The sequence below is a fragment of the Salminus brasiliensis genome, chromosome 6, assembly GCF_030463535.1.
Source record: "Salminus brasiliensis chromosome 6, fSalBra1.hap2, whole genome shotgun sequence".
Lineage (NCBI taxonomy): Eukaryota > Metazoa > Chordata > Actinopteri > Characiformes > Bryconidae > Salminus > Salminus brasiliensis.
Window position 1 is genome coordinate 42,319,865 of NC_132883.1, and position 26,248 is coordinate 42,346,112.

General features: G+C 43.9%; 1 protein-coding gene across 1 annotated transcript; it reads left to right on the top strand.

Annotated features, from left to right (window-relative positions):
- Nucleotides 1–17,767: 17,767 nt before the first annotated feature.
- Nucleotides 17,768–26,242, top strand: adgrd2 (adhesion G protein-coupled receptor D2; the record flags this gene model as incomplete). Its single annotated transcript, XM_072682626.1, is given in 14 exon segments — nt 17,768–17,872; nt 19,229–19,366; nt 19,525–19,574; nt 21,578–21,635; nt 22,440–22,691; nt 23,223–23,386; nt 23,388–23,843; nt 24,197–24,337; nt 24,340–24,355; nt 24,462–24,547; nt 25,135–25,332; nt 25,335–25,415; nt 25,966–26,077; nt 26,172–26,242. Coding segments are annotated over 13 exon segments (1,758 nt in total), but the record flags the coding sequence as incomplete, so codon positions are not given.
- Nucleotides 26,243–26,248: the final 6 nt, after the last annotated feature.

Genomic DNA, 26,248 nt, shown 5'->3' on the forward strand with positions numbered 1-26,248 from the left:
CCAACAGTGCCAGCAGAGTATTGTTCTCTGGAAAGATGGTGGATGATGCTCCATCCAATACTTTTGGGATGAGTTTGAGAGTTGGGCATCCAACATCCTGACCTCACCAACAACACTCATAACGCTGAATGCAATCAAATCCTCAGAGCAATGCTCCTCCAAAATCTAGTAGAAAGCCTTCGTCTTCCCTGGACAGTAGAGACAAGCTACTCCAACAGAAGCAGGATCAACTCTTTTTCAATTCCTGTGATTTTGGAAGAAAGAATGAATGAGCAGGTGTCCCAATACTTTTGTCCATATAGTGGACGTTAGCTAGCATACTATACTAACTTCATTTGGGACCTCCCATACCACCACCTCAGCACCAGATGCTTCATCATTCATCAGGAGAGAGATATTGTGCAGTACGCTGAAGCGCCCGGGCCTTTATCGAGCACCCAGGCGGCGCGTATCTGCATTTGCCCATCAGTGGCAGCAGCCAGTAGCAGGACTTGGTAGTATTGGTGCGCCAACTATTAAAATAAATGAATATATAAATTGCTGTTACCTGTGTAATACCATTTTGTTGTGATTATTTAATGTTATTTTTGAAGTATATTTTTTATCATAATATTTGGTGCTCTTGGGAGCCCCCTAGTGGCTTTGGGGCCCTAAGCGGCCGCAAAATTCGACTACGCCTTCTGGCCGCCACTCCGTGGCCCTCCTACATGCACACGTGTGGTCGTGTATTAGACAGACAGATGTGTTATTATGAAATACTCTTCTTAAATACCGCGGTTTACCTTCTTACCGTTAGATCGCCCAGCCCTAGCACACAGGGGCAGCGGTAACAGGCACGTTGGGGGGCTCTGTGTGTTATTTGTGTAACGCTGTTCCTCTTGTGTCCTCTTGTCTGCATGGCGGGGCGCAGTCCGCGCTCCCTCTCTGGTTCTCGGTGTCTGTGGCTGCTCTGCTCACATCAAAGGGGGCAATAGAGGATTGGGCCCAACAAATGCGCAAGCAGTAAAACCTAACAAGGTGTGAATGTCCTCTCGTTGCCCTGGCCCAGCGGCGTGCGGAGTGGGCCTGCTCATCTCTTTAGGCTGTGGGTGTGTGTGTGTTGTGTGTGAGTGTGTTATTGTCCTACAGTGTGTGTGTGTGTGTGTGTGTGTGTGTGTGTGTGTGTGCTTTTCTATGAATATGTGCAGGCACACAACATTTGTGATGTTATGCCTGCTAGAGATATGATTGCATGCTGGGGGGAAATCTTCGACTGAACTACGATTCTTTAGGAAATGACTCATTTGATCAGGATTCAGTTCGATTCCATTCTTTAATCTTTTAATAACTTTATTTATAGAGCGGAAAGATTCAGAAATCCAGTTAAAATACAGTAACAGCAGTTAACGAATAAAGATATAGCATATTCTAATGGCAGAGTATCATATTTGATTGTGTTTATAGTACTGAATCGTATGTATTATATATTTTTTTTGCAGTGTATCCTCTATTGTATTGTATTGTAGTGCTGTATACCGTACTGTATTATATTGAACTGCAGTGTATAATATTGCATTGTATCGTATTGTATTGTACTGTCATGCTGTATTGTACTGCAGTGTATCCTATTGTATCATATTGTACTGCAGTGTCTCATATTGTACTGCAGTGTATCCTATTGTACTGCAGTGTATCATATTGTATCGTATTGTACTGCAGTGTATCATATTGTATTATATTGTACTGCAGTGTATCATATTGTATTATATTGTACTGCAGTGTATCATATTGTATCGTATTGTACTGCAGTGTATCATATTGTACTGCAGTGTATCCTATTGTATTATATTGTACTGCAGTATATCCTATTGTATTATATTGTACTGCAGCGTATCCTATTGTATCGTATTGTACTGCAGTGTATCCTATTGTACTGCAGTGTATCATATTGTACTGCAGTGTATCCTATTGTATCGTATTGTACTGCAGTGTATCATATTGTACTGCAGTGTATCCTATTGTATCATATTGTACTGCAGTGTATCCTATTGTATCATATTGTACTGCAGTGTATCATATTGTATCACATTGTACTGCAGTGTATCCTGTTGTACTGCAGTGTATCCTATTGTATCATATTGTACTGCAGTGTATCCTATTGTATCATATTGTACTGCAGTGTATCATATTGTATCACATTGTACTGCAGTGTATCCTGTTGTACTGCAGTGTATCCTGTTGTACTGCAGTGTATCCTATTGTATCATATTGTACTGCAGTGTATCCTATTGTATCATGTTGTACTGCAGTGTATCCTGTTGTACTGCAGTGTATCCTATTGTACTGCAGTGTATCCTATTGTATCATACTGTACTGCAGTGTATCCTATTGTACTGCAGTGTATCCTATTGTATTGTATTGTACTGCAGTGTATCCTATTGTATCATATTGTACTGCAGTGTATCCTATTGTACTGCAGTGTATCCTATTGTATCGTATTGTACTGCAGTGTATCCTATTGTATCGTATTGTACTGCAGTGTATCCTATTGTATCATGTTGTACTGCAGTGTATCCTATTGTACTGCAGTGTATCCTATTGTATCATACTGTACTGCAGTGTATCCTGTTGTACTGTAGTGTATCCTATTGTACTGCAGTGTATCCTATTGTATCATACTGTACTGCAGTGTATCCTATTGTATCGTGTTGTACTGCAGTGTATCCTATTGTACTGCAGTGTATCCTATTGTATCATACTGTACTGCAGTGTATCCTGTTGTACTGCAGTGTATCCTATTGTACTGCAGTGTATCCTATTGTATCACATTGTACTGCAGTGTATCCTATTGTATCGTATTGTACTGCAGTGTATCACATTGTACTGCAGTGTATCCTATTGTATCATACTGTACTGCAGTGTATGCTGTTGTACTGCAGTGTATCCTATTGTATCATACTGTACTGCAGTGTATCCTATTGTACTGCAGTGTATCCTATTGTATCGTATTGTACTGCAGTGTATCACATTGTACTGCAGTGTATCCTATTGTATTATACTGTACTGCAGTGTATCCTATTGTATCGTGTTGTACTGCAGTGTATCCTATTGTATCATACTGTACTGCAGTGTATCATATTGTACTGCAGTGTATCATATTGTACTGCAGTGTATCCTATTGTATCAAATTGTACTGCAGTGTATCCTATTGTACTGCAGTGTATCCTATTGTATCATACTGCACTGCAGTGTATCCTATTGTATCATATTGTACTGCAGTGTATCCTATTGTATCATACTGTACTGCAGTGTATCCTATTGTACTGCAGTGTATCATATTGTATCCTATTGTACTGCAGTTTATCCTATTGTACTGCAGTGTATCATATTGTATCCTATTGTACTGCAGTGTATCATATTGTATCCTATTGTACTGCAGTTTATCCTATTGTACTGCAGTGTATCATATTGTATCCTATTGTACTGCAGTGTATCCTATTGTACTGCAGTGTATCCTATTGTATCATATTGTACTGCAGTGTATCATATTGTGTCATATTGTACTGCAGTATATCCTATTGTATCATACTGTACTGCAGTGTATCCTATTGTATCGTATTGTATAGCACTTGTATTGCAGTGTATCGTGCTGTATTGTTCAGTATTTTTCAGTAAGTTTTATCATATAGTAATGCAGTGTATTATGCTGTGTTGTGCTGTATCGTAGTATAATGTACTGCATCATCTACTGTACTTTGTCTCATATTGTATTTCAGTGTATCATGCTTTGCATTGGGACTAGCTGGTTATCTTCTGGCTACAGCATTAGATTAGAACTTGCTTGTGTTTCAACTGTCTAATGTTGAATATAACAGTGGAAACACTGACACTAACACAGACATGGCATTTATAGTATTATACTATATACACTGAATGTGTGTGTGTGTGTGACTGCTCAATGCCAGCGATTCCGAGTGTTTGTTTGTGTGTGTAAATGTCGTGTACGTGTGTGTTGAAGAGGGAAAGCTGGTGGTCTAGGTGCCAACTCAGGGGGAGAGCAGGCCTGGACTGTTTATAGAGGAAACATCAGGTGGTTCGGGGCGTCTCTCGGTGTGGCTGCATGCGCTGATTTATCTGTGCATTTCAGAATTATGTTCCTAACCTCTTCACCTCGCTGCCATTTGTGTGCTTCCCCCTGCTCGGTCCGGGCAATAAAACAAGCGTGCATCTGCACCCCCCACAACCCCCCGTCCCCTGTCCCACTTCTGTCCACCTCCATGCCGTTTTCTCCTGCTCCTGTGTCACCCACAGTTCAGCGCGCATCGACAACGGACACTCTTCTCCTTCTCTGGCCCACAACCTGTCAGGGACGACTGGAAGGGGGGGGGGGGCTTCTTGACAGAGCCATGCATTCCAAGACAGAAAAAACACCCCCCCTCCCCTCCCGACCCATCCTCCTTCTGCTACCCCTCCCCAACACACACACACACACACATACTTTGTAACTAGATGCCACAACACAGGCATGATATTCCCCAACACAAAAGGGCCACATTAGCGGGACTGGTGAGATGCCTGCTCCAGTGCGGGAGATTGATAAGGCGTGGAGACATGAATCAGTGATGAGAAATGTTAATGGGGTTATTATGTCATTACTCTGATCAATGATGGTTTTAATGGGTTTCAATGACTGATGATATTAACACTTATCATCAGGGAGATAAGTCACGCGTGGCAGACGGGACATCAAGTGTATGGCCAAAGGAGCTTTTATTAAAGCTCTTATTTTTAATATTTCATGGCAATACCATAATTTCTTAACATAATATATATGAATAATATACATTTTGAATATATATATTTGAGGTATTTTTTGTATGGATTATGTTTATTGTGTTCAATATTCAGCCATTGTTGTACCATAGTATATTCCATACTATTAGTACATTAATTTATTTATAATAATTTTAGATATTATATATTATATTTCAAAAGGTCTAAGGCAGATAAATTCACAAAAAAAAGTTTTTATTATTATTATCTAAAATAAAATATAAGTTTATTATTTTCCAGATCAGTGTTAAGACCGGCTATATGATACATTACCATTCAAAATGTATTTTATCAAATTTATATAAATTTGCACATATTTTTGTTTATTAATAAAAAAAAGTAATTAAGTAATTATATGCAATTCTTATATAATAGAATAATCAACAGATCTTGCTCTGACTACAATGGCTGGTCAAAATTATAATTATTATTAAAGTTAAAATAACATTAAAATATGTTAAAATGAATATCCCTAATGTATTTTATTTAAAGGGTTTTTACGCAGATAACTTGAAAAATCCAATAAATTAATAAATACAATATTACTACAGTATGATCCAGTGTATTTTATCATTATTGTGCTTCTTCAAAATTAAGTTTTCCAAAATATGCATTTCCAAGCATATATAGCCTAACTGTGAAACGTTAAATGAAACATCATTGTAATTATAAATATTTTTAAATAGTCGTTCTAAAATATGGCACTACTGGTACATTTTATTCAATTACTTATGAAAACATTAAAACATTAAAGAAACTAAATTTCGTGATCTGTATCATGTATCGTTCATCCCTAGGTAAGGGCTAGACCTGCAAAAATGTATCCATACAGGTAAAAATAACTGTCTTCTCTGAATGACAGCTATGCTCTTTGTATGCGGTCTGAAAAATCCACAAGCCCCATAAAATCGACACCCAGCCTTTTAAGTGCTGCCCCACTGGGGCCTTGTCACGTTGTAGCTGATCAGCAATACACTCCCCGTGAGCACACACACCAACCCCTACTGCTAGAATCAACACACTCACCTGAGTCACACCATGGCCTCATACGGCCCAGAGCAAAAACCAAACCGCCTGAGTGCGGCGTTCCACAGGGAGCAGTTCTGGGCCCAGTACAGTTCTCTCACATAGATCTGAAAAAGAGTAGAAAAATGGGTTAAACTGAGATTTGCCTTTTCTTATAAACCATCTGAGGTCAGAACTGTGAGAACGCTACTTATTGATGAAAGAACCAGCAGTTTACCAGTGACCTCTTGTGGACAGAAAGTGTATTAATGCCTAGGGACTAGCTCAGATGTCCAGCCCTGTTCCTGGTGATCTGCTCACGCTGCAGGATTTAGGCCCAAATCTAATCTACCACACCTGATTGGCCGATTCAAAGAGGCCAGTTGAGGTTAAAACAAAGGTGTGGGATTGGGCTTAGCTTGGTTGTACAAGTGACATTGGACATAATGCTAAGCTACTGTTCTCACTGTAAAAGAGAGACTGCAGGCCATGCTGCCCTTGCTGTAAATACAGGCATAAGCTAGAGCAGCTGGGCTAACTGTGCTATACAGCTTAGCAGGCTAAAAAGCAGTCACTTTAAGCAGTAGCACTGTTGGTAGAAATAACGCTCTTCTAAAAACTCGCTGCCCTCTAGAGGCTGAGCTGCAGCGGTGCACTGAGATTGGAATGATTCGGCTAACTCAGTGATTCCCAGTGTAGGCCTGGAGACCCCAATGTCTTCACCCGATTCAGCTAGTATGATTCAGTGAATCACCCAGAGTGTCTTGATATGTAATATGAGCTATTAAGAGAAGCCAGCTGTAATAGGCCCCACTCGTGCCACCAAAACACCTCTGACCCGTCAAGACAAGGACTTCACAAGACATAGCCAGCATTAGCTACTTCAGCAGTGTGTGCTTCCGTAGCTCGTCTATGGGATCGGACCAGACGGGCTTGCTTGCTGCCCCCTATGAGCATCAATAAGACATTTGGCACTCATGACCCTACTTATAATGGTTGTCCTTTCTCTGAGCACTTTTCGTCGGTACTGACCACTGCATACACCCCACAAAAATGACTTGCCTGATGTTTTGGAGATCGTCTGGTCGTCGTCTAGCCGTCATCTAGCCATCACGGCTTTGATCTTGTCAGAGGGTCTCAGATTCCTACGCTTGCCCATTTTTCCTGCTTCCAACATGTCAACTTCAAGAACTGACAGTTCACTTGCTGCCGAATGTGTAGATCCCGCCCCTTGACAGAAGCCATTGGAAGCAGGTGATCAGTGTTATTACTTATTGAGCTTCTGACTGGGCATCCCCAAAGCCTTGCTTATCAGTATTACTTTTGCTCTCCAAAATATTTGCTTCCATTCATGGCACAGCAGCATCAGTAAGGAACACCTGTTAGGATGTTAGGTGATAGGGTCTGGCTTACAGGGTTCTTTTCAGAGTAGTCATCAAACTCCTAAACCTATAGGGCTCTGTGTGTGTGGAGCTTCTCTTGTGTATCAAGGGGCTATCCAAAGTTCACAGTTCCCTAGAATGTCATTGTATATTGTAGCATTAAAGTTTTCTTGGGGCTCCGAGTGGTTCAGCAGACTAAGGTGCTCCCATGACCTGAAGATCACTGAGAGCACAACTGGCCACTTCAGAGTGGGCGTCTGCTAGCCGATGCATCAGAGCTGGGTACCCGTTCGAAAAGAGGAGGTGGCTGATTGCTGGATGTGTCAGTCCTCACCCTTCCAATGTTAGGAGCTTTACTTGTGAAAGGGGAAGAGCACTACCGAGTGGGTTGGGGAAATCTGGGGGAAAATGTATCCACGTAACCCACAGTCCATTTCACTATGTGGACATGTAGTCCTCTCCTGAGACAGTTGTGCTAAGTGGCACTGCAGGCCGTTTTGTTCTATTAGCTGTTTTGGCTCTTTTCATAGCTGTCCTCTTTTTAATTAGGGCTCTAGAAGTGCACACTGACTTGTTGGAACGGTGGCCTTTTGTCCCACTGAACAAAGAATGTCCCTGGATGTCCAAAAATTTAAAATAGTTGAGAAATAGTCAGACTGTTAGAGGATGTGTTATTAAAACGTACATTTTTCCCTCCATATCGCCTTTGCCAATTTCTAGCCTGCGATGGACTGACGCCCTGTCCCGGGGGTCTTCTTTCTTTGTGCTCGATAATTTCAGGTAGGCTCTGGACCCACCACGACCCTGGAAGGACCCTATGAAAGATTGACAGGTGTATAGTTAAGAGTCCCAAGGACTACCGATCACACAATGCTATCGTTAGTGTGAGAGTGAAGGTCATCGCGTTTGTCCTCTTTAGGACGATCTAACGATTGCTTTTCGGACACCTTTTAGCAAAGGAGGCGTCCACATACTTTTGTCCAAGGGAAAAATATATCTGGCTTATCGATGTGCGATTACACAGAGCATGTCCAGCCTGAGGATGACTCACACCTGTCCTTTCTCACTCTGACAGTGTGAATCTTGGGGTCACTTGGGACAAACAAGTCACATGACCGCCACCAAGGCTGCACCCACGACACTTCTCAGCCTTCTTCTGATTGGCCCACACTCTCCTCTCTTTCACTTCTTTGTCTGGCCCTGGATACTCTCAGCATTTATGGCATACGGTTCTGAAAGATCGTCGCTATGGGGACGCCTTGGCCAGCGGTGGGCCTGATTGATGGTGGGGAGAAAATGGCCATAAAGAGTGTCTGCTGTGGCCAGATTAGCGCTCCACAAACAGGCCTCGAATGGGCCGTCTAGTAGGACTATTTGTTTTTATCAGAGGACATTCCGTTATTTCACTACTGCAGAATTTTCCACACGCACACTTCCACTGCCAAGCGCTTGAGATCTGAACGGATTAACGTTATGGATTAGTAGAGCATCCAGAGCTGATCAGACAGTGAAGACGATGGTAAAAGGAAGGCAGCCCTGGTTTTACAGTTGCAGCGGCTTCCGTGCTTAATGAGTGTCTTTTACGAGGGCTGATGGTTTTAACTGGTTGTGCACAGCAGGGTCCCTAAATTATGGTCCTGACCCAACCGTAAAGGCTTCAAGCGATCATATGTTCCTTACGACGGGGTGGAGCATGTTGTTGCTGAACAGCAGGGTCTGCATACAGTACACTTTTAAAGGGGAATTCCAGTGTTTCTGCATTTCTGCAGAATTCAATGGTTGAGATGTAAGTCCTGCTGGGTTTCATGGAGCTAAGATCATTATAACTAGTAGAGAAAGTGGTCATTGTAATGCCCGCTCTACCATTTTTTTCAATACAATACAATACAATATTCACAAGCACAAAGATACAATATTTATTTACTTTTTTATGACATATGTGTCAATAATATTTATTAATTTATTATAATATTTCAAATAAATATTTTTCTTTTTTATGACGTGTCAATAATATTTATTTATTATAATATTTAAAGTAATTATTTATTTTCTTTTTTATGACATATGTGTACACCGTCACAAACACATATAAAAAAAAAGAAAAATAACAAAAAAGGGGAGAAAAGAAGAGCCCCCCCCCAAAAAAAAAAAACAACAACAAAAAACCAAAAACAAAAACAAAAAAAACCCTCCGACTGGGATGTAGGAGAAAATAATTTAATTGAATAATTTAATTTAGTACTGTGTAATAAACAGTAAACAACCCCCCTCCCCCCCAGCTCACCACAACCAACACACATATTACTAGTTATTGATGCAATAAAAAAAGGTCCTACAAAAAACAAGCACACATTCAATCAGGTAGTAGCTCTAAATTAGTGAAATAAGAAATAAAGGGCTGCCATTTGTGGAAAAAATTTGAATGTACATCCTTTCAATGTGTATTTAATTTTCTCAAGTTACAACAAAAAACATGCTGTCCTTAAGCCACCGGGAAATAGAAGGATATTTAACAGACTTCCAATGCAACAATAAGCTGCATCTTGCTAGTAAGGATGTGAAAGCTAATTTCTCCATCCTTTTGTGTACAATTAAGTGCAAGTGAGGGGTCAGAAATCCCAAATATAGCAAGGTTGGAGATTTAAACCAAGAACTGAGGACATGATGATAGTGACAATGACCTTTATTTTAAGATACGTTCAAGAAAAAGAGGAACATAATATCTCCAAAATAGCCAATAAAAGCTCTCTAGCGAAAGCTCTACCATTAGACTAATGCAGCGTCACCTTTCTTCAGCCAATCACCAGCAGAAGTGATGCCACACCTCTCTCGCCTTCCTCCTCACCGCCAACAGTTTGGTCCCGACGGCTGCCCGGGGTCCCCTTGTCTCAATAGTCCAATAGTCTCAATAAGTCCCAATATCGCAAGACCTGGCCTGACGAAGTGGGCTACGCCAAAGACGATTAACCAGCGATTAAACGCCAAAAACGATCAACAGTTTAACCTGCTAGCATCGTTCCCATCTCATTAATTGTCAAGATTTACGATTAAATTTACGATTGACTGCCCTCATGTCTCCAGAGCCTTCTGGAAGAAGTTTAGTTACTCTCCAAAACCATAAGTGAGCCTACATATATCCTCCGGGTTTTATATGTAATGCAGATTAAGGTAAAATAGTAATAACCATAAAAATATCGGGGACTATTTTGCCTTACAACACCCTATACGTTTCCCTCCACTATGAACGGATTTTTAAGACGTTTTTAGGCCGAATGTTTCTCAAAACTATTCTACAAATAAGTCTCAGACATAAAGTGCTGTATTCATAACTACAACATTCTGGGACTATTTTTTTCTTTATAGCTCCCTGCAGGTATCCTTCCACCCCTGCAAATCAGCTGTGAGCCACATTTTTGTGAAGGAGCTTTTGGAGGCATGAAATTCTTCACCACCTCACCTGTGCACAATTCTGACTTGGCACGTTTTTACAGCTGCACAAAAGGACACTTCTATGATGTCCTTCCGAAGAACACTGGTTTATAAAAGTGCCGTTTCCCAGGACTGCAGTCCAAAACAGGACGACAGGATGGCCACAGCTTACAAATGACCATGCAGCCTTTCCATAACAATATAGCACATTGCCACCCATGGCGGTGACTTCCACTCAATAGGATCAGAGGAACTCCAAGCTTTGCATCACACCATCTTGTTGTCATGTGTCTGAAGGACCTGACATGCTTCTCCATTCAGTAGCTCTGCATGTGAAATTGCAAAGTCAATAAAAATACACCAAAAAAAAACAAAACAAAAAAGCCTTAGCCTGGAGATCAGTGTCCTATAGAGCATGCATCTTCAGGCTGGAGTTCTTCTGGGAAGGCGCCCCATCCTCTCAGTACATGTAGGTCACTGTCCCTTTGTTCCTCTAGCGCTGGGCCTGGAGACTATTTGACGTTGCCATGCCATTCTTACAATTCGCCCATCACCATGGAAATGGCGGCAGCGGCAGAGAACAGGCAAGGAGGGACGAGAAAGGGCCGGTCAATGAATTTAACTGTTATGGAGGGGGGAAATGGATGCCAGTGCTCTTTTGTTCGGGCAGAATTCTTGGGCCAGTGTTGATTAAAAGAGCAGTTGGCTGCCTTTGGTGTGAGGACCATGCATTGAAAGTGAGTAGGAGGAGGAACTTACCGGAAAAGTGGGATACATCTGGTCGTTCTGAGGTTTAACGTTCCACAGATAATGATCCATACACAACATCCATCTCCTAAAACTCTTAAAAAGGGTTCTGTACAGTACTGAGAAAGGGTTCTATGGCTCTGACATTAAAAAAACAGTGGAACCTTAGTGCCGTGTCAAGGGGTGGGATATGTATATTAGGCAGCAAGTGAACCGGACTTTACCAAGAGCTAGACTGTGATGGCTAGACGATTGGGTCAGAACATCTCCAAAACACCAGGCAGATCTTGTGGGGTCAGTACCTACCAAAAGTGCTTTAAGGAAGGACAACCGGGGGACCGGCGACCGGGCGCCAAGGACTCATCGATGTTTATGGAGGACCCACCTCACATCTTACAGAACTTTACGAGGAGTGGAGTCCATTCCTAGATGGGTTGTTTGCTGTTTTCTACACTCTATATAAGGTTCTATACGGTACTAAAAGGCTTTGCAAAGAACACTTTAAGAGTATAAAGGGTTCCTTCAGTTGCCATGGCTCTATCTAGAACCACTGCCTTTCCAAAGAACCTTTTTTAAGCGCTAAGAACCTTTCCGAAAGGTTCTTTAAAGAATTGTCTACGATGTCTGCCTTTACATCACAGTGAAGAACATTCAAATGGTTGAGTTGAGTTCTGAGTAGACCTGCTTCTATACAGAACCTCTGTCTTTATCAAAGAACCCTTAAAGAACCCCATTTTAAAGGGTTTAAATTGTGGCACTTTGCATATTTTAATATTGCACTGAATTTCTTCTTCAGGTTCTTCGTCATATCTGTGGGAATGCAGGTCAGAGTTGTCTTAATGAGCCTTGAAAAGCCTTGGTCAGCTGGTCAGGAACCCTTGAAGAACCCTTTAGAACCAACTCTTTAAAGAATTATCTTCAGCTGGCTTTGCATCATAGTGAGGAGCCATTGTCTATCCAGACAAGGAACCATTTCACCATACAAATAGTTCAGCTGAGTTCTGGGTTGACTTGCTTCTATACAGAACCACTGCCTTTAGAACCTTTAAAGAACCCCATTTTGAAGGGTTTAAATTGTGGCACTTTGCATATTATATTATACTTAAGGTTCTTCTTCATATCTGTGTGAATCCAGGTCAGAGTTGTCTTAACCTTAGCATTGATAAGCCTTGGTCAGCTGGTCAAGAACCCTTGAAGAACCTTTTAAGAGCTTAGAACCATTTTGCAACCAACTCTTTAAAGAATCATCTACAGCTAGCTTTGCATCATAGTAAGGAGCAATTATCTATCCAGACATGGAACCATTTCACCATACAAATAGTTCAGCTGAGATCTGTGTTGACCTGGGTTGAACCACTGCCTTCACCAAAGAACCCTTAAAGAACCCTATTTTAAAGGGTTTAAATTGTGGGACTTTGCACATTATATTTCTTCTTCAGGTTCTTCTTCATATCTGTGTGAATGCAGGTCGGAGTTGTCTTAACGAGCCTTGATAAGCCTTGGTCAGCTGGTCAAGAACCCTAGCAGAACCCTTTTAAGAGCTTAGAACCATTTTACAAACAAGGTTGTAGGACTTTGGTTGCACATTATACTACTGCACTGCTGACAATGTCCTCGGGTTCGGGTTCTTCCTCACATCTGTGTGAATGTAGGTCAGAGTTGTCAGAGTTGAAAAGCCATGGTCAGCTGGTCAGTGACTGATGGAGCATCTGCTTGATGAAGCGAGTGTTTAAAAGGTACTTTCTTAACCCAACACTCTTTAGTCCCTGGTTGTCTGTTGCTCGGGGTAACTGTAAAGACATGCCTGGAGCTCCTCTCCGGCTCCTGAAGCAATGATGCCCAGTTAAGTCCAGAAGTGCTGAGTTTTACAGCCGGGGATTCATTGCGCTGCAGTTGACATGCTAAAGAACTAGATGAGTCAGCCTTAAATCTTGTCCCGACTCTCTATAGGACATGTCCAGCCTGCCCACTCTCGCAATTTCTGATGACTGCAAAGACTGCATTGGCACGAGCAGCAGTGGTGTAAAAATGGCCTGATGTGTCATGATACACCGATCTGAGGGTGGTCCTGGCGTGGGTGTTTCACTGACCAGATTCAGCAGTTGTGATCTCATGTTTGGTGAATAATAAACATTTCCAGGACAGTGCCACAATTTAAACCCTTTAAAATAAGGTTCTTTAAGGGTTCTTGAGTAAAGGCAGAGGTTCTGTATAGAAGCAGGTCAACCCAGAACTCAGCTGAACTATTTGTATGGTGAAACGGTTCCTTGTCTGGATAGACAATGGCTCCTCACTAGGATGTAAAGCCAGCTGGAGATGATTCTTTAAAGAGTTGGTTCTAAAAGGTTCTTCAAGGGTTCCTGACCAGCTGACCAAGGCTTTTAAAGGCTCATTAAGACAACTCTGACCTGCATTCACACAGATATGACGAAGAACCTGAAGAAGAAATTCAGTGCAATATTAAAATATGCAAAGTGCCACAATTTAAACCCTTTAAAATTGGGTTCTTTAAGGGTTCCTTGATAAAGACAGAGGTTCTATATAGAAGCAGGTCTACTCAGAACTCAACTCAACCATTTGAATGTTCTTCACTGTGATGTAAAAGCAGACGTTGTAGACAATTCTTTAAAGGACCTTTCGGAAATGGTTCTTAACTCTTAAAAAATAAATTAAAGGTTCTTTGGAAAAGCAGTGGTTCTAGATAGAGCCATGGCAACTAAAAGAACTTTACACTCTTAACATGTTCTTTGCAAAGCCTTTTTAGTACCGTATAGAACCTTATATAGAGTGTAGAAAACAGCAAAACAGCTCTGATCCATCTTGGAATGGACTCCACGCCGTAAAGTTCTGTAAGATGTGAGGTGGGTCCTCCATAAACATCAATGAGTCCTTGGCGCCCTGTCGCCGGTCCCCTGGTTGTCCTTCCTTGAAGCACTTTTGGGAGGTACTGACCCCACAAGATCTGCCTGGTGTTTTGGAGATGTTCCGACCCAGTCGTCTAGCCATCACAGTCTAGCTCTTGGTAAAGTCCTGGGTGGAATGAAGGCAGTAGCAGAATATTATTAATGACTAAGGGGACTAATTAAGTCAATGCTTTTCAAGTTATTTGTGAGCTTTAGACTTTTAAAGTTCCCAGACTGGGTAAAAATCTCACCTAACATTACAAAAAGACTAACTATAAGGTTTACAAATTAAAAAGGTTGTCTGAATTCTGCTTTAACAATCCTAAATTCTTTAAAAATGGCTTCTTCAAGGCTTCTTTAGTAAATACAATGTTTTATCTAGAACCATGACAACTCAAAGAACCTTTTGGCTGCTTAAATAGTTCTCTGCCTGGTTTAAGAGCTCTTCAGATTGGTGGAAAACCCTCTGTAGATTTTTATAGAACTTTTAAACAAATGGGTCTATATTGGCCCAGGGGTCGCAAGTTCGAATCCCGAGACTTACTTACTGCTTTGCCATCCGCAGCCGGAGTCTGAGGGAGCACAATCGGCCGTGCTCTCTCTGGGTGTTTAGATGGAGCCTTCTCCCCGCTATCATTTTTAAAGCAATGTAGGCCGGTATGGCATTAAATGACTTGGATCTGACCGAATCGGACACCCCTAGTTACTTATAAATTATTAAAGTAAACGTCAATTCTCGCGATTAAACGCTGTGGTGGTGGGAGTGAAATGTGAAACACAATATTACTAGTTAATATTATTTTGCCCTGCTGACTAGTTCATGGTGATGTCATCAAAAATCAGATGACAGATTAGATTAGATTATGAAAAAACAAGAAATTCACAGGAGGAACTGTGCCTACTATGACCAAACACAGGAACTAACGATGTGAAAAAGCTTAAACTTAAAGCAGCGTGTTTTCTTACTTATTGAAGGTGAAATCTGATCTGCAATGTTAGTGCAACACACTAAGAGCCCTGTCTGGACAGTTTTGCTGACCGTTGCTGTAATGTCTTCTCCACATGCCTAAAGTTAATATGAGCTCTGTGGTCTCGTCCACCGCCCAGTAGAACTGCATGCCCTTGTAAGTAGTTTCCAGTGCTGTCTCTGCCTCATAACTCTGCTTCTATTGTCTGGCCGCTCATAAGGAGTCCCTAGGACAGCGAGGTTAAAGCAGTGGGCAGGCATTCATGGGGCCAGTGTGTGGTCACATTAGCCAGCTGAGTTGGCCATTGTTGAGGGCCAGAGAAGTCATGCCTTCTGTACGAGGGGGATTTCTGTAGGGGGGGGGGTTGGGGCTTGTGGATCGCCTTCTTTTGTGTCTTAGTGTGATCAGAGCTGGTCTGGTGTGATCTGTCTGTCTGTCTATGTGTCTATCTATCTATCTATCTATCTATCTATCTATCTGTGTTTATCTGTCTATCTGTCTGTCTGTCTATCTATCTATCTCTCTATCTGTGTTTATCTGTCTATCTATCTGTCTGTCTATGTGTCTGTCTATCTATCTGTCTGTCTGTCTATCTATCTATCTATCTATCTATCTGTATGTCTATCTGTCTGTCTGTCTGTCTATCTATCTATCTATCTATCTGTATGTCTATCTGTCTGTATGTCTATCTGTCTGTCTGTCAATCTATCTGTCTGTCCATCTGTTTATCTATCTAACTCTCTGTTTATCTATCTGTCTATCTAACTGTATTCATCTAACTGTATCTATCTATCTGTCTGTCTGTCTATCTATCTATCCGTCTCTCTTTCTGTATGTCTATCTGTCTGTCTGTCTATCTATTTGTCTGTCTATCTGTCTGTATGTCTATCTGTCTATCTTTCTATCTGTCTATCTATCTGTCTATCTGTCTGTCTGTCTGTCTGTCTGTCTATCTATCTATCTATCTGTCTGTCTGTCTGTCTGTCTGTCTATCTACCTATCTATCTATCTATCTATCTATCTATCTATCTGTATGTCTATCTGTATGTCTATTTATCTACTCATCTGTCTGTCCGTCTGTCTATCTATATGTCTACCTATCTACCCACCCACAACTACCACCCACACCCAAATGTTTGTGGATACCCCTTCTAATGAATGCATTCAGCTACTTTAAGTTACATCCATTGCTGACACAGATGTGCAAATGCACACACACACACACACACACACACACACAGCTTGTCTAGTCCCTGTAGAGAAGTACTGCCAATAGAATAGGACTCTCTGTAGCAGATAAATAAACATAAACCTATTGGCACCATGCTGCCTAATGCCAGGCGTGGGCTAGAGAGGTATAAAGCCCCCCAGTATTGAGTTGGTGCTCTATCCAATACTTTTAGGATGAGAATTTGGGGAGTTGGGGATGAGGTGGGTTGGTGATCATCCCATATCTTGACAGCAATGCTCCTCCAAATCTAGTAGAAAGCCTTCTTCACTGGACATTAGAGACAGCTACTTCATACTCCAAGAGCAGGTGTCCCAATACTTTTATCCATTACATTTTAAGAATTTAATTCAATTATTCAGTTGTAGCTGTAAGGATTGGTGTCTATGCCAATCGTGTACCACGTTCGGCTGAGCTCTCCTTCAATTATAGATAATTTACACCCTCTACCTTCTTACTCTCGCATCTGGCAGCTTAACCGAGGCTCTGAACAAGTCATTCAGCGACTCCAACAGCGACTGTACAGAGGCTACGACCTACAGTGAGACGCTGTACCTATGGTGATCATCAGTAGAAGGTTTCGCTGTGTGCAGTGCTGTGCTTTACACATTTTCCAGGTCAGGACAATTCAAAGCTTACTTAGAACACAAGGACACCCCTCCCTCGCTTCAGTGTTTTGCACTGTCCCGTCCCTTTAGTGTCTCTTTTGTTCCATTAGCCTCTTTTGTTCAGCCACATTCTTCATGAACATGTCTTTGTATAGCCTTTAAAAAAAAGGAGGGGGGACAGGACGGGACTCAAAGTCCGGTCTTCTATAAGCTAGCATTTCTCTATTTATATCCTGCACGGCCTTCCATTGATCAATCCGGACAACTTCAACAGTCGTACCGCGGTATTTTACAGGCCTATGTCTTTACCAACCCAGGCTTACTCTGATCTTGATTTTTGGCACCATTTGCCCCACTGGTACGGCACCCTGCCGGGTGTGTTTACGTATATCGTACGTATGTGTGTATGCCTGTGTGTGTGTTATTAATGGCCATAAATAAGCGCCGGACTTCCCGCTGCTCTTGATGAAGTCTAATGTGCCAAGTTTCACACTGCTTGCGCAAGAAGACTGCTTTAATAAATGAGCTCCATTAGCATGACAAAGCGCTGTACTGAGCTGAGGGCCGTTCTAGAAGGCTGGGCACGAGAGAGAGAGAGAGAGAGAGAGAGAGAGAGCGGTCTGGACTCACCTTTTCCCCCCACCACACACTTTCACACTAGAGCGCTGGACACGGTGGACAGTAGCAGGGCGGGCTGGATGTAACAGATATGGTCCTGGACGGATTTGCTTCTGGAGCTCGGACCGGACTGAGGGGAAGGGAGGAGAAAAGAACAGGGACTTAAAGTCAGGTAAATACAGCCTGGATCATATTCATGCATAAACACATGCTGTGTCTAAGGTCTGGAGATACAGCTCGGTACACCAGAGTTATTCCTTAGTTTCTTTTTCGGGTTTAATTTCATTTCGTTCTGTTGGATCAGCTCCTCATCTGCTCTACCGTAGCTTGCAGCTCTCATTTTTTTACTAGAGCTTTATCACATAACTGTCTTTTAAACCGAAAGGAGAGAAGATCAGAGTCTAAGAGACTTCAGTATACAGTAAATGACTCAGTACCGATGTAGTTACTGGGGGACAAACTGCTGCAAAGCTTAGCATATCAAACTGTGTTTAAACACCATTGTGTTGAATAAACGGCCATTTTCACGCCGTCAGATCATGATAGCTTACATACTTTTAACGTTCTAATTTTTTACGTAATATGAGTTGTAATATCGTGTTAAAACGTCATGATGAACGGACCTACAGAAATGCTAAAAAATGACTTGGAATTAAATGTTTTTACATTGACTCCCACTGAAAGTTAAGGAAAATTGTGTATCGTTTTGGAGATACGAGATTTCTGCATGGCAACAGCAACTTTTTTCACTTTTTAACACCTGTTCTTTTACGCTGACTCAAAATTTCATGATGACTGGGCCTACAGAAATGCTCCAAAATGACTTAATGAGTTAAGAGTTGCCATGGTTGCCAAGGTTTTTGAGTGACAGCCATAAAACACACACACACACACACACACACACACACACATATATATGTATGATATACATTAATATCAGAATCTTGACGAACTACCGAATATGACATCTTAATATGACCACCCTTAGCTCGGATGACACTAGCAAGACCCTGTGGTATGGACTGTATGTCATTATAGAGATCAGCTGCTCCACAGTGGTGCATCGACCGCTCTGTACGGGCCAGGTGTATTCCAAACCAGGGGTGGTCATAATGTTCTGATAGGACTGTGACCGTGGGATGCATGTATAAATAAGCGAGCACACCAGTCAGTTGTTGCAGAGTGCAAGACAATCGTTATGGGCAAAGGATGCGATTTGACCGATGTCCGAAAGTGTGGGCGTGATAATAGGGTGGTGGCATCTAAGCCTAAACCTTCTGTCATTTAATACAGCCCATGCCGTGACGTCTCGCGGAGTGTCATCCGAGCCAAGTTATCCAGTGTAATAAGCTGTTATTATACATACACTACACTTCATAACTCTTCATACTTTCCTTGTGTTTCGACTGTCAAACCATAAGACCCTGCTTTGTCTCTTACATGTTTACTTAATAAAACTTTACCTAATAAGCTTTTTTATTGCTGAACTTGTTAGTTAGTAACGAGCAGTGTGTGTGTAATTACGCAGACCTATGCCCCCCCACTCCGCCTACATCTTGGGTCTCCCACAAACACTCAAGCACAGCAAGACAGATGTGTGAGAACACACACCACCCAGCATCGCACGGCGAGGAACAAAAGAGCCACGGGCGAGGCGCTCGCTTCTGTAAGTCTACACTCGGCGCTCTACACTCTACACAGACCTAACCGTGGTGGACGGTGGAGGCTCGGCTCAGGAAGTGCTTTTTCTTTCCTCTCTGACCTGAACTGGCCTTTTATGGTGGGCAATTGTTCTTCCTCAGTGCTCTTCTCTGCTTTATCCAGATGGGACGATGCCTCCTGTGCTCCTGATGGCGATTTTGACCACAGCAATGGTAACGTTGATCCAGTTACATTACACAACCTCAAAATCTCAGTAGCTGGAAAGTCCTCCAGGCCTTGTGCTCTGCTGCTGTTTTAACCCTTGTGTAGTCTTGACGCTCAAGGCAGGCTAGGAGTGAGCCAGCAGACGGGCCAGCTGGTTTGAATCCCGGTCCACACTGCTTGCCACCAGCACAATTGGCCTCGCTCTCTCAGGGGTGGGCTGATGGCACTTTCTCACCACATCACTCCTGGTGGGATGTTGGCCAGCTGTTGTATCTGAGCACGCTGGCTACCTAGCTGTTGTAAAAAAAGAGGCGCTGACCGGCTTCACGTCTGCTGGCCGTCACACTCCTAGTGCTGAGGGCATTGCTAGTGATAGGGGAGTCCTGGAGTGCAGTGCAGAGAAGGACTCAACTGAGTACATTCTCTATCTCTGAACACTGTTTTGGGCATTTGTGTCCAGATCCGAACAGAAAATATTGTTAAATGGACATTATTATATATCTCGAGTAGTCTTCTACCATTTGTATAAAAGGATTCCTGATTGTTTAATTGGGTCAGAAATGGGAAATGGGGTTAAATTGGAAATGAATGATTGAAAAAATGACCTGAGGAAAATCTGTGTACCCTGGTAGTGTACAGCTTTCATGGAAGAATGTACAAAGGCGATGTTCTCACATTCTCTAATGTTAACCAAGCTGAAATCAGATCTTTTGTGGGTGGGGGGGCGGGGGTGGGGGGGGGGGGGTTCTCTGCTGTTAAGCATGGTGGCGGGTCATTTATGTCCCTCAAGTCAACACAAGGGTTAAATATAAAGCTCCTTCAATGGATTCTTAGAGCAATGCCATAGAAGAACCATGGAAGAACCATATAGTTTGCAATAGAGAAGTGTGGAGAATCTTTTCATCTCTACTACAAACATGCTTCACGGTTCTTTCATGGAAGGTCTACTGCATCGCTCGAAGAACCCACTGAAGCACCTTCATCCTCAAGAGTCAACCGTATTGCAATCAGTGCTAATTTAACAGATCTGTGCTTCGCTCAAGTACTCCTCGCTTTTATACACCATATAATATATATGGACAAAAGTATTGGGACACCTGCTCATTCACAGTTTCTTCTGAAATCACAGGTATTCAAAACTACAGAGTCTATCCTGCTTTGGTTGGAGTACCTGTCTCCACTGTCCAAGGAAGATGGCTTTCTAGTAGATTTTTGGAGGATTGCTGCAGCATTGCTGTGAGGATTTGATTGCATTCAGTGAACAAGAGCGTTAGTGAGGTCAGGAGGTTATCTTCCCCCCCATTAACTCCCCAACTCATCCCAAAAGTACTGGATGGAGCTCCACTGTCCATCATCATCCCAGAGAACACAGTTAGTTCCACTGCTCCACAGCTCAATGCTGGGGGGCTTTATACCCCCCACTCTAGCCCACTCCTGGCTTTAGTCAGGATGGTGCCAATAGGTTCTAGACAAGCTGAATGCATTCGTTAGAGGGGGTGTCCGCAAACATTTGGACGTATAGTGTATTTCAGTTTGTTATAAGGGCCTCATTCTAAGGCTAAGCCCTCTTGATGTCATGTTCTCGATGGCTTTCTCCCACGGCCAGGCATGTTTGCTGCTGTCCCATAAGCTTAGAGTTTCCGTACAATGCTCCCAGTGTTGTCTCTGGGAATGTTCAAGGTCTTGGATATCTTCAACCTCGTTCAGCTTATTTGACAGCTCCTTAATCTTCACCAAGGTTGCAACACCAGGGTGGTGTTTCTGTAAACACATGGAGGAGCTCCACAGCTGGAGCGAGTTCCCAATAGATTAGTCATGGTTTAACCCGACTTCAGGTGGGTTTACAAACCAGGGGTGAGAAATTGTGACATGGTAGAATCAACCAAATATCCTGCTACTAGATCCAATCCGAGTCTCAGCTGATACTGATCCGATCTGTGTGTGTGTGTGTGTGTGTGTCTGTAGTGGTGGTACACTGTGTTAACGCTGTGTTTCTCTGTGCATATTAAAGGTTGTGGGTATGGCTGAGCCTGTTCAGCTCTCAGATGCAGCAGAGAGGTGTTCTGTGGGTGAGTAACCGAGACTTCTCCAGTTCAATCCAGCAAGTTCTATGTTCGAAAGGCCAGAGCAGACTCTACCTACTGAGGAGACTGAGGTCCTTTGGGGTGCAGGGACCACAGTGGTGACATCTGCCATCTTTTATGGAGTGGTCTGCTGGGGCAGTAGCATCTCGACGGCAGACAAGAAGATAAATAAAGAGGGCCGTCCGGCTCTTTCCTGGGATGCTTCTTAGACCCAGTGCAGGTGGTGGGAGACAGGAGGATGACAGCCAAGCTGGCATCCATGCTGGAGAACAGCTCCCACCCCATGCATGAGACTCCGGCAGCACTGGGCAGTTCCTTTAGTGACAGGCTGCTTCGCCCCAAGTGTGTAAAATAAAAGTGTGTAAAAATACAATGTGCAATACCCCCCCACACACACACACACACACATGTGCAATTAAGAGTAATTTGCAATAACCTGTAAATAATATTGTTATTGCTTTTTACTTCTATGCTTTATATTGTATTTATATATATATACATTTTTGCATCTGCGTGTCTTACTATCCCTCTGCTGCTGTAACACTGAGAATCTCCCCACTGTGGGACTAATAAAGGATGATCTTATTATATCTTATCTTAAATGATCCCTTTTACAAACTTTTTTAAAGCAGCAATATGCGACAATTGCTTCGAGGCACGCATCTAAGAATTGATAGCTACTCTAATCCGGAGTGACCGCTCTATTTCAGGTGAAATAGCCACTCTGTGTTTCTGAAGTAGCCCTATATTAATAATAAAGGGTTTTTTTTAAACCTTCTCCAAAAACAGGTTCTGTGGACCCCCACACCCACGTGTTTCTGACCTCACACACAGCGTTCCAGCTCGTCAACGCGTCCTGCAGCTTCCCCCAGGCCTGGCACTTCTGTCAGAGTCGCTTCGGCTCCCTCACCGTTCTGGGTCAACAGGAGGACGAAGCCGGACGAGGCAGGTGCTCCATCAGGCCAAAATGCAGGGTTCCCGTTTGGATGAGAATCAGCAGCGGACACGCTCCCACATCCACGCAGTCCCTTTCCAAACAGAGTGAGTGGACAATAACAGACCTGTGACTGACATGTGTTTAAATGGACAAGCTACGTACCTATAGATACAGGAACTACGGGCCTGTAGGGGTCTTCACAGGGGCTTCTAATACTTCTCATGCCTACAGACTGGGCTTGTTGGTTATGTAGTATAAAATAGGCAGCATTTATTACGTTTCAGTCACAGCCATTGGATCATTAAAGACTAGCTGCTACATTAGCATGCTAAATTAGCATCAAGTGAGGCAGTAATCCAAGCATAATTATTATTAATTATAATTAATTATTTTGTTTGTTTTTTAATAAATAAAACCCTGCCTGGGCCACTGCTAGCATAATGCTAGTGCCAAGCTGGTGTTATGTGAGGGTTCCCCCTACAGGTGTGGAGCATCAGCAAGATCCATAATAGGCATATTGTGGCTTTAAAGGCATAAATATATAAAATTATATTTATATAATTAATAAATATAAATATTTATTTGTTTGTTTGTCTCTCTCTCTCTCTCTCTCTCTCTCTCTGTCTGTTTCTCAGGCGGCTCCCTCTCGGCTCTGTCCTACCCCGGAGACTCCCGGGACGGCCACGCTCGCGCGGGCGCCTCTTTCCCGTCGCTGTCGGCGGCGAGCGTGTCCGCGCGCGTGCAGTTCGACGCGCGCCACCAGAGCGTGTCCGCGCTGTTCTCGTACGCGACGCGCGCCCCTCACCAACGAGTTCCAGCTGCGCGCGCGCGCCGACGACGCGCGGCGCCGCGTGCTGCTGGCGCTGATCGTGCACGGCAGGCACCACGCGTACCGGGCCTGGTTCCCGAACGACGCGCGGTGGCACCACGTGTGCGTCACGTGGCGCAAGAGCGACGGCTCGTGGGCGGTGTACGTGGACGGAGTGAAGAGGGACGGGGCCGCGGGGAGCGCACCGGACCGGGACATGCACGGCAACGGGATCTTCATCCTGGGCCAGGACCAGGATTCGTTCGGCGGGAACTTCACGGAGCCGTTTGTGGGCAACATAACGGATGTGAACGTTTGGGACGTGACGCTGGACCACGAGCAGATCCGGAGGCTCCAGGACTGCAGGAGTCCGGTGAAACCGAGGCCGTTGTTCGGCTGGCACGAGCTTAATCTCACCCTTCACGAGGTGAAGGAGGTTCCTGCGGTGATGCACGTGCTCAGGTGAGTAACGAGCTGCTCCCCCCACCCCCACCCCCAGCATGGTGCCAATGGGGGTCATGGTCCTATTCTATTGGCAGTACTTCTCTACAGGGACTAGACAAGCTGTGTGTGTGTTGGTGCATTTGCATGTGTGTGAACTTTAAAGTAGCTGAATGCATTCATTAGTAGGGGTGTCCACAAACTTTTGGACATCCTATATAACAAGCCAAGTTTGACGTCTGGCTGTCGGATTCCACAGGACACCTTAAGAGGTCTTGTAGGGTGAGCTGTATTGACCACAACAGGCGGTCATAATGTTTTGGCTCATCCGTGTATGGAAATGCATTGGTTTCTCATGACGTCCCGCCTCCCTTTGTGTTTTTGGCAGGGCTGCTGAGGCAGGGGCTCCGAGAGCAGGAGGACTGCAGAGTTTTGGACAGCTGGGCTCAAGGTGTAGCGCAGTATAGCACCGCCCGCTGCTCACACGCCCATCCCTTCATCTCTGCAAAACCAGCAAAGGTGGGTGACTGTGTTTCTGTGTGTGTGTGAAAGGCAGAGTGTGTGATGTGTAGGGTCGTTTGGGTGGTGTGTGAGGAAGGTTTTACCGGTGCTGTCTGTCCTTCAGAACGCTACATGAAGAAGAAGGAGCTGGAGGAATCTCTGCGTGCTCACCCAAGCCCCTTCATGCAACACCTCTCGCAGCACGGCGTGGTACGTACCTCTACCAGTAGATACACTATTTGGACAAAAGTATTGGGACAACCCAATTCATTTGCTTATTAATGGCTTCTACCAAAATCAGGGGTATTAAAACAGGAGTGTATCCTGCTATGGTTGGTAACTGTCTCTACCGTCCAGGGAGGAAGAAGGCTTTCTACTATATTGTGGATTGAGCAGCATTGCTGTGAGGATTTGATTGCATTCAGCGACAAGAGCTTTAGGGAGGTCAGGATGCTGGCTGATCAACACACCACCTGGTCTATCCCCAACTCCCAAACACATCCCAAAAGTCCTGGATGGAGCTCCATCCATCATTCCAGAGAACACAGTTCTTCCACTGCTCCACAGCTTCTCAATGCTGGGGGGCTTCATACCCCTCTAGCCCACGGCTGGCATTAGGCAGCATGGTGCCAATAGGGTCCTATTCTAGAGTCCTATTCTATTGGCAGCAGTACTTCTCTACAGGGACTAGACAAAGTAGCTGAATGGATTTATTAGAAGGATGTCCACAAATATTTGGACATACACTGCCATTCAAGACAAGACATGATTGGTAATTGCGCCTCTCTTCATTACAGACCCCTAGTGATGTCCTTGGCATGTCCGAAGCAGACGAGAGCTGGTCCTCTGTCCCTCACTTGCTGAACGTCTCTGAGCAGTACCTGCGGGAGTCCAGGGAGCAGCTGGAGAGCAGGGACTTTCCTTCTCTGGTGCAGATTCTCTCTCGTGCCGCCGAGCTGCCCAGTACAGGCAACCAGAGCCGAGCCGCCGCGCACCGCCCCTTAGCCGTAGCTTCATCGGCTTGGCGGACACGCTCATCAGCCAGGAGAATGCCAACAAATGGCAGGCCATCAGAGAGGTGCGGAGACTAGGGTCCCACCACAGATGTGGTGGTCTCGAAATTAGGTCAATTTCTTAGCAACGGAAAACACAGGAGGCGCACCACTGACTGAAAACAGCCTAACCAGACATTCGCCAACAGTCAGACGTTTGTTGCTATCTTGGCAGTGAATTGTCAACACAGGCGCGTGCAGCCCAGCTCTCGTACACCCCACCCCCACCCCCATGCTTTACACCACTGAAATAGCAATCCGACAAGGTCAGTCTGACCCCACCTGGCTCTTAAAGGTAAAGATGAGCGCTGATTGGTTTATTGCTGCACGTTACGCCCTAAAAAACACACCCCTGATTAATAAAGAGACTCAGTACATGACTTTTGAGCGGTTCGAGACGCGCAAGGCGCACTTTCCCCGTCGTCACCATAGCAAAGACACACCGACACGCCCCCCCTAAATCAAGCTGCACGGTGTGCCCAAGTTGACGGCTAAAATAAGGCCCCTTGTTGCCATTAAGTCTCAACGCACTATAGTAACGTTAAATCTCTGATTTTCTCTTGCGATGCCGTCCAGGTGGTGAGCGGACCAATGGCCGTGGTGCAGACCATTGACAGCGTGGTGACCAGCCTCAGTCCCCTGCTCCTGCAGGACACGGACAACGTGCAGTTACACTTCAACAATATCAGTGAGTCTCACTCGACACTCGTCACTGCGGTCGGTTGCAAGAATGACCGTTAACCCAAATTCTGCAGAAACCCTTACATGCTGTTGATTTCCAGGATTGCAGGTCCAGCAGAAATCTGTATCCGAGAGTTCTGGAGGTTCTGAGTTTTGCAGTGCAGATTTGACCAATCAA